Below are 9,951 nucleotides of genomic sequence, written 5' to 3' on the forward strand. Positions count from 1 at the left end.
CCGAGGAGTTTCACAGAGTCTGGCTATCAAGAAACCTCATTCGTGAGCTTCTACAAGTAGTCTGCAGGGGTTCTACAGGATGTTCTGGGATTTCTACAAGATGTTCTGTAATTTTTCTACAGGATGTTTAGAAATGGAATTTTGGAGCACAGATGGAGGGAAAAAGGTGGAGGAATGAGTATGGAGGTGAAATACGGGTGTAGGGGAGTTCAAGACTTGGAGGATGGAGTTGAGGAGAAGGTGTAGATGGCTGGACTTGTTCTAAGAAGACTGGAATAATGTTGCACAAAAGGTAGGGTTATGAGGGCAGTATGGCAACGTGAGGCAAGAAACCAAGTTAGGAGATGGAGGAGATGGGTTTGAGGGAGTCTAGGTAGACAGAGAAGTGGTATAGGTGCTCTGCAATTTGTGTTTCCAACTGAACCAACAAAGTCATGCAAGAAAACAAAGATCTAGTTATGCTACCCTAATATGATCTAGCTAACAGTAACAAGAATGGAAAACAGCTTTATTTGCAATGAAACCATGTATATTAACTATGCAATGAAGCATTCAAATATCTGAACATGTAACCAACTTCTGCAAATGAAAACCAAACACTAATCATTGCATGGCAAAGAAAAGTCAGTGTTTTTGTGGGCAGCAAAGTCATCCTAGTCACAGCTCCTGATCCCACTGAGGGAGAGGTGAAACCACAGATGTTTGTTGGCCCTTTTCTTGAAGCTTTTTCTATTAACAACCTATCAACTAAATCTGAGCATGAAAAGCTATTTTACTCATCAAAAAACAAACTAAATAACAAAACAAGATTTAAATCTAAATAGCAGATTTTATTCTAAGAATGCAGCAAAAACACATGAAAGTAAACAAAGGAGGTACTGGGCACTTGAGATGGGCCCAAACCCAAGAGCTACAGCCTCCTAAGAGAGATTTAGAGCTGGTGAAAAGCTGGATTCATCTTTATTGAGCAAGAAAATAAGAGTTACATCAAAACTGTCCACAAGGGAAACTTGAAAATGTGCTGAAAGCAAAGCTTATCTACTGCCTAAAAATCGAACTACAAACTAGCTAACTTCTGCCTACAAAATGACTAACCATTGGCTAACTACTAGCTAACCAAAATGAGGCCCTAAGCCTTCTTATTTATACAAATTGAGGACCCAATAGTCCTCCTAAACTTTAGGGACTCGGCTGCCCAAAACTTGTAGTTAACAACAGTCCTACTTGACTTGCTTGGCTGCCCTTGTGCTAATTGATTTGGTGGCCCTTGAACTCCGAGCTGATGGTGGAGAATTCAAGGTAAGGGCCCATAAATGAAGGGGACACCTTCCTGCAAATCCTCTCCCTTGTTCTCCCACGAATTTGGCTGCCAAGTGCTCATTAAAACCTTCAATTTTGTTTCCAAATTGACCAAAAAGGCTACACAAAGCACACATTAGACTTGTTGGCATAATGACTAACCCAATTCACTCTATTAGCATAAATATAATAAAAAACATGCAATAAACTAATGAGAATGGTGGATTAAGTCGAATTAGGAGGTTGAATGAGCCCAAATAATTATCCATTTTTGGGGCTCATCAGTGAGTCATTTTAGGAAAAAAATGGAAATTTATGGATTTTTTTGCATAAAAAACATGTAAAATTAGCTCACAAGCAATATTTAACCCCTAAAATTTTCCTTGAACATACGCCCTTTAAAAGCAATATTTGGTCTTCACACTTGAATATCGTTCCATTATGAGATCTTACACACTAGGGATGGGTCTTAAGGAATTTGTCACAAGCTAGGGAGGAAAATAAGGTCATTGGACCATAAATCAATCCTTGAGGGATCAAAGGTCATAAAAACACCATTACAAACATAACATGTGGTGTTCCTTATTAGTTAAAGCATTATGTTTTGTGCAAAATAGATAGAAATATAAATGTGGAAAGAAAATAAATAAAACTAGAATTGTGAAAAAAAAACAACAAACAAACCTTTAGTGATATTTGGTATTGATTGCAATGTCAATTGCCTCTTCAACAGGGTGACATCCAACATAAGAAGAGCTCCAAATACAATCACATTCACTCGGAAATTAATTACATAACTTCTACTACTATATGTAGTTTCTAATTTACCAAGCCTTTAAACACCTAGTGGACCTCCATTAATGAGGCATCAACCAATGACTAGTGGACCTTCTTAATTAGGCCAATCACATTTATTAATTTCACAATTTATGACCTTAGGAATATTATCTAATAATGATGGCTCCAATGCATTAAGTAATAACCTATTCTCTTAACGATGGGAGTTAGAGTGGTATCCTAATATTCCCTTCCTTTTACAAAAAAAGAAGAAGCATTGTCCTCAATGTTTGATATATATTGGATCATTATATAATATTTTATCTATATTCATACCTTCTGGGTGGAAAAAATGAAGGAAATGACTTATAGGGCCTGTTACCCATCGAAATTGGTAACCCTATAGGGGAGAATTTTTCTCTTATTCTTGACAGCCAATTGGTCATCCATATATCTAGTAGCCCTTGACATCCACTACTAATTGATGACATGCCACTATATCCCTGCCACTTGTATCATCCACATGCTTCGCACCCATCCAACATGAGCACATGGATGAAGGTGGGATTCTACTTAAAAGGTACTTTGATCATTTTGCAATCAAGTTATTATGCTTGTTTGTCTTTGGGCATTGAGTATGGATTATGGGGTGATATAGAAGAAGGATGGTTTATTACTGTGATCTTGTTCTCTCAACCTAAATGTGGGGTTAATATTTGATCCTAGTCCAATGGGACCTCCCGTAATGACCCAATGGGTATAGGAGGGGCACTACTTGAGAATCCATTATTGAGATAGTGTAGTACCATACCTATGACATAATTAACACTTTCCATTATACATTAAAAGCCCTTACCTCACCTCCATTCTTCACGTTCAACTCAACATTGGTTCTTTTGGATTTGGCACTCATATGTTTGCATACCCTGGTAGGGCCTGGAAACTTACCCCTAGGAGTTTGATGTAGCTAAAATAAACAGAAAGAGCATATCATCGCCACAGTAAAACAAAAATAAGGAAAATAAAAATGCAAAATATGGTCAGGGAGATAAGAATTAGCAAGTGTGAAAAAACCTAGCATGATTTCTACCTCACTCATTATGGCCATCACCTAGTTTTTTAGCACATGTTGCTCCATTACATCAAAAGAAGGAGCCCTTGCATGGCCCAACCCCAATGAGAGATAAACTAACTCATCCTTTAAGGGGTAACACAACTTCCAAATCATTTAAAGAAATCTCTAACCTTTGAGCTATGAATAGTAATAAAAAGAAAAATCAAGAAAAAGTAAAAGTTGGACAAGAGGAGTGAAAAGAAAAGGTTGAGTTGGTAACTCATGCATCGATGAATTCTCCCTCCTCACATATATACACTCAGGTTGTGGATCCCCCATAAAATGGTCCCTTTAACCATGGAACATGGTCATGAAGTCTTATCCCCTTCATTATCATATTTATGATTCACTTGAAACCTATCAACTAAAGGGTGGGTTGAGAAAATGTTACTTACCCTTAAGGGATGGAAACACCTAAGAGGGTTGTCCTTTAGCCACTTCTACCTAGGGAGAAAACACAATTGTGAGTTCAAGGCTCTAATATTGGAAGGGGATCATTATATGAAGTAGTAAATATCCCATGACACTCACACTTGGTTCAGTTACATGCAATAATGAATTTTCTCCCTAATGATTGGTTTCTTTCACTAGAATACGTTTTGTGATTGTAAAGTGGTTAATTAGCCCATGTCCTCGGCACCATTCCATAGATACCCAGGCCACTAGAGAAGCTTATTGGCACAAACAAGTGAATCATTGAGACTCTTGGGCCTTCTAGTAGAACCAACATTTGACACATGTACCAAGTAATATCTTGCACCTAGGATATTGTACCACTTTGCACTAGATTTGATGATTCTTCAAGATGACACACTTTGACCCATCTTTCCATTAGGTTGGTCTTAAAACCAATTAATGGATGGAAGCTAGTTCAAGGCCCATATGAGGATGGTCTCACCTTCAGAGGGATAGCTATTTGCACTTGAAAATTCTTCAATTTTGGAGCAGAGATGGGAACTCGAAGTAGTGGGAGACCCATGGCGACTAGTTTTTGGTACCCTAGCTAGATCTTGGGACCACAAGGAGCCATTTAAGTGGATTTGAGGGAAAACCCTAAAATATTGATTTTTATATGCTTCTACATCATTTTGAACCTTATAACTCTTAGACATGGAATTTGGAACCTCTTTTATGCATGACGTTTGTTAAACACACATGGGAAACATAAAATAGGAAAGATAAATCATGTGAGTACATTTTTTTATTAACATCAGATATACATCTATAGTACAATATGTGACCGTTGGGTTTCACTACCCAAGGTCTCTTGGACTACTTAGTCTATTCAGCTTCCACACTAACCCATTAGGATTAGGTGTCCAACATTCCCCCCCTTAATCCGAAGGGTTATGTATGAGTCCAAGAAGAGAGCTGTAATACAAAATGTGCAAAAAATGCATGGCAGCACTAGGCTGAATATACTCTATGAAATGTTGGTATAAAGGGTGGTGGTTTAAGGATGACCACCAACACTGGAACTCTTAGTGCAGTTCCCGGAACTCTTCCAAAACTGGCAAGAAACTGAAGTTTTCTGCTAGAGGAAGTGATCCTATTGTTTTAAAGAGGGAAACCTTCAACCATAAAAGGGAGGTCTCACCCCGCATAAAAGGTAAAACTTCAACCTAAAAAGGGAAGTCTCAACCTGTGATGGTTTAAGGATGACCAACAACTCTGGAATGCTTAATGCAATTCCTGGAACTCTTCCAAAACTGGCAAGAAGCTGAAGTCTTCTGCTAGAGGAAGTGTTCTCAATTGTGTTCCTGGAACTCTTCCAAAACTGGCAAGAAGCTGAAGTCTTCTGCTAGAGGAAGTGTCCCAGATTGCCAACTGAAGGCATGTTCAGGCATCTTTGTCTCTGGCTACAACTCTGAAACTGGTGTGGCAGGTTGTGGCTCAGGCTCGCTTGATGTGGCTTTGAAGCTTGTAGATGACCATCATTTCCCCCCTGTCAGATACAAGGTGAGAAGATGGAGAAAACTCAACTGCAAGACTGTTCAATATTCTGGAACAAGTTCTGACATGTGTTTGGAATATCTTCTTGGCTATTGATGCCCATTGCCAAGAAGCGATCCATCCAAGATGAATCTTTGTTCTTGCAAGACGTTTGTTTCTGAAGCATCTGTGTGAAGAATGACTGGTTTTATGACAGTGCTTACATGGATGAAGATCAAAACAGTGATCTTTCAAATGGCCAACTCGGTCACAGTGTTGGCATTTTACAATCTGTTGTTGTTGTTGCTGTGGAGGAAGAGGAGTAGAATCTGGAACAACTGAAGCTAAACTGTCATGAGGAGTAGGCGCACTGTCATGAGGAGCAGGTGAACTGTCATGAATGAATCCAGCACTCTGAAACTGAATGGGCTTGGCATAGTTTGGAATATGAAAGGAAAAGTCCTTGTCATATCCAAGACCAGTTCTATGCTTGTTGTGGACAAGTTGTTCCCAAGGTCTGATGATGGGCTTGGGAAGTGCAGACTAAGTTTCTGCATCTGCATGTACAATTGCTGCTTTATTTGAATGAACTGTAACATTATTCTCTTGCTGTTTATGGGAGTCTGTTTCAATCTTCTAAACAGAAACAGGTTCAGAATGATGACTCCACTTGTGTAATTCTTCCTGCTGTAGCTTTGTCTCAAGCTGCAAAAACTCTATCTTTTCTTGTGCATTTTGTATACATTTTTGAATGTCAGCAATAATGTCTTTATTGATTATGATTGCGCTGTCAGCAGTGGATACGATTAGAGTTCTCAATAACTCTAATATTCTTTCAAGCTTAGCCATTTTTCTTAGCAGTGGGCAAATAAAGAATGTGAGCAATTATGCAATATCTTCTTCTACAAACAATATCAAGCCTTAATGGTAGGCTTTGGAGCAACTGTTAAGACCAACTTTCAACATATACCACTTAAAAATTTGGCTAAAAATAGTGAGCTTAAACTGTTGAGGAGAAACTCAAAAGGTAGATTCCCAATGCAAAATGGTGCATGTAAAGACATAAATAAATACTACCTCAACCTGTTTAAAAAATTGAATTCATGTCCTGTTCATGAGAACCTCAACTGGAGCTAATCCTTCCTCGCCCACAAGGCGCAACTGGTATTTTCAGTGCCTTGTTTTTAATTTCTGTCAATCTACAACACTACCTTCTTGGAGCCAGATGCCATCTGTTCTCAGCTGGGTTCATAAAATATTTCAGGGAACACTTACAAATGAAACAAGTTGTACATGCTTAATGCTGACGACAAGTTCTTTTGTGACAAGTTTTTCAGGTTTGCAAGATAAGACAGAAAATATATTCAATTTGTGAGGCAGGCATTCAGAAATCTTCACATCTGTTCTGTTATAGATATGGACATGCAGAACACAGCTGAAATCGTTTCATGGTTCAACGTAGCACCACCTGACGTTGAAATGGAGATATTTGCTCGGCTGCCTGTGGAGTATGTGTATAGGTATCGCCTGGTTTGCAAGCAATGGAACGACTTGCTTTCCTCGAATGATTTCCTATCAATGTGGGCCGAGGTGTCTCTCACCCGGAAGCAGCCACGGCTTGTATTGTGCGGTGACGGTCCGGAAATGCCATGGATGACATTCTGTTTCTACACACGCACCTGGATTAACTCCTGCTTCACGCTTTCTATCATGGAGGACTGGACGGGGATACCCTGTAGGTTTTATTGCCACCAGTCCATTCCAGGACTCATCTTGGCCACCGGAAAAAATTCCTTAGACGGAAGGATCTGCAACCCTTATACAAAAGCGTTTGTTGATATTCCCGCTCTAAACTTTGGCTTCAACGTTCTCGATAAGATTAACAACTCTGACGCTTCGTACAGAGTTGTCGTTGTAAATCTGATCGGACCTCGGATGGTGCAAATTTACGAACCTTCCCGGAAGAGATGGAATATCGTGGGATACATTTCGGACGATTTTAGAGTGTACGATAAACCTGTTTCTTACGACGGAACATTCTACTTTCACTGTCGTTCGATAGGTGATGAAACGTATGGCATCAGGTTTTCACTATCCCAGACGAGGCAGACGGTTCAGACATGCCTACCAACCCCATTCTTTTGTGACAAGTGTTGTAGTTTGCAAGAAGCACAAAAAAGAATGAAAATTAAGATCCCTCCTCGTATTCTTGTTATCCACTTGAAGCGCTTCAAATACATTGAACAACTTGGGTGATACAAAAAGCTCTCTTATCGTGTGGTCTTCCCCATGTAGCATCCAATATTAATTTTTAACATCAAAATTTCTGCTGCGGCCACGTTCGTTATTTGATTCTAGCGCAGAATTCGAATTCTTCACTGCGTCGATGGCAATTGAACAGGCGTTCGCAGGAAGGCAAAACGTCAATAGCCATTGCCGGGGAATGAACCCGGGTCACACTTGAGTACTGCCGTCGATTTTGAAGACCAAGAAGAAGGCTTCCCCTCGCTCGGCAACCGTCCTGACATCTACAAACAGAAATTGCTGCTGTCACGAACTCAGAGAGGCAGACGTTGATGGTAATGGTGTTCTAATACCAATTCTGCAACCAAACAAACTGTAGATAACAATCCACCGTCGGACTCTAAGGTAAAAACGGTAAAGACTTATGAGAACTAGCGATGGAAAGACTGTCGTTTCCAATAATACGTAGAATAACTAGTGTGAGAGCAAACCACAATATCCACCCTGAGCCATGAATGCACTGGTACCCACGGCGCAAGCAAATCAGTCGATATCATATTCAATTTCACTCACCGCATACTTCCTCTATTGAAATCCTCTTTTAAAAAATGAAAGTGCTGGGCTTTAAATACCACACAAGAATGGCGCAGCTCACGGTAAAGCCAGAGGACCTTAGGTTTACACAGGACTCAATTGCGATCAAGTTTAGAAGCCCTTACGATGATCTTCAAGTCGACGACGCAGTTGAACAAATTCAGGAGGGAATTCTGACGGCCGAGGAGTTTACAACGATGAACGTTGTAAAACGCAAGGGCATACTCTGGTGCTTAGACAACAGGCGCCTTTGGGTATTCAGCTCCCTCAAAACGATTGCCTGATTTTGTTGAAACTATGATCTTCAACGACACAAACGCTGTGATCACAACAGGCAGGTCGAACAGTCGCAGCATGTCAGTGGCCAGAATGACAGAGGCAGAGAGCATTTCCAGAATCCACTGGAGCCAGGGAGTAGGCGCAGATTTCAGAGCGTTAAAGTAGGCGTAGCTTGAGGAAACGGCTTGGACAGCAAATGATTTCATGCAGGGGTGGTTATGGAAGATGACAGCTGCTGCACAGTTGTGCCGTTGGGTAGCTCAGGAGAGAGAACAACCAGATTTTCAGGTACAGGAGCATCCAATGCAGAAAAGAACCGAAGTTTCGGTGAAGCAGTTTAGAAAGGCACAAAACTGATAAGGAGAAGCGCTCAGATTTACAATGGCCACAAAACAATGGCTCAAATTAGTTATGCAGGGCAGGAATACGCCTGCTCTGATACCATGTTAAACACACATGGGAAACATAAAATAGGAAAGATAAATCATGTGAGTACATTTTTTTATTAACATCAGATATACATTTATAGTACAATATGTGACCATTGGGTTTCACTACCCAAGGTCTCTTGGACTACTTGGTCTATTCAGCTTCCACACTAACCCATTAGGATTAGGTGTCCAACAACGTTAGTCGTAGAAGCCTAGTGGCTCACACATGTGGGATTATTGAAGCATGTATGATTGAAGCTAATTGGTTGTCTTGTAACCCAAGCATATGTTGTCATAAAACTTGTTTTTAGGGGCTTATTATGCTAATTAGAGTCATCCTCCTCATATAAATAGAGGAGAGGATCATTCTGTACTAGCCCTAGTGAAATTTCCATGTAATAAAAGTCAAAAATAATAACTACAAATGATGAGACACGTATTCCAAGATGAATGTTGGGCAAGGCATTCTATGGGGTGTTCATTTGGTTGTTTATGGCTAAGGAAATTGGAAAAGGCAATGGAAAAGGATTTGGAAAGGAAAATTGACATTTTTGGCACATTTATTTATGACAATAATGGAAATTAGGAGAAAAAGGAGGTCAAAGGTCAAAGGTTACATTTGAGGAGGAAAATGAAGGAAAATAATGGAAAATGAAGAAAATATAGGCCTTATTGATAAAATGGCTTCTGAGGATCAAGCTTAATCAGTTCAGTTTCGGAGCTCTCTCATTATTCTCTCTCTCTCTCACTCTTGGACACTTAGAGTTTAATTGGAGCACTTGGGCATTGGATAAAAAAAGGAAAAGAAGGTAAGAGGAAGTAAAGATCAAGGAGGGAAAGGCAAGATCAAGTATCTATAGAAGGATTCATTGTAGGTATTGATTTTCATGTGTATTTTCCTTGCTATATTTTTCATGCATGGTATTACATGTGGTTCTTTTCTATCATGGCATGGGTTTTTCCATATGTGACAGTGTTCTTCAACCTAGCCTTGCCATTTCCGGATAGCCTTGATGAGATGGGTTCTCATACTTTGGTTGATGTGGGATGATCAGATGGATTTGAAGTTGAGTGGGGTGGATCTCCGAAATGACAAACACATGGCCTAATGGTCCCTAAACCGGATTGTGGGTCATGGTAAACCCAATGGCCTAGAAACCCCTGAGCCAAACTGTGGGTTACAATAAAACTAGGATTGTGTGCCTCAATGGGCCTATGAATCCTTTCCAGTGAATGACAAGATATACGGTAAATAAAAGAGGTGGATTTATCTCCATTGGG

At 39.9% G+C, this 9,951-nt stretch overlaps 1 protein-coding gene across 1 annotated transcript; it reads left to right on the forward strand.

Moving 5' to 3' along the window:
* Positions 1–6,538: 6,538 nt before the first annotated feature.
* On the forward strand, positions 6,539–7,378 carry LOC149262962 (F-box/kelch-repeat protein At5g15710-like). The gene has a single exon (XM_089384114.1). It carries the CDS (start codon positions 6,539–6,541, stop codon positions 7,376–7,378), a length of 840 nt encoding a protein of 279 aa, XP_089240240.1.
* The last annotated feature ends 2,573 nt before the right edge of the window (positions 7,379–9,951 follow it).

The sequence above is a fragment of the Pinus tabuliformis genome, chromosome 6 (genome assembly GCF_031772625.1).
Source record: "Pinus tabuliformis cultivar Carrire ecotype Pingquan chromosome 6, CPIR1, whole genome shotgun sequence".
Taxonomy (NCBI): Eukaryota; Viridiplantae; Streptophyta; class Pinopsida; order Pinales; family Pinaceae; genus Pinus; species Pinus tabuliformis.

Bases quoted from the DNA above. Each gene is read 5' to 3' on its own strand.
- LOC149262962 (XM_089384114.1), top strand. From the start codon at position 6,539: ATGGACATGCAGAACACAGCTGAAATCGTTTCATGGTTCAACGTAGCA.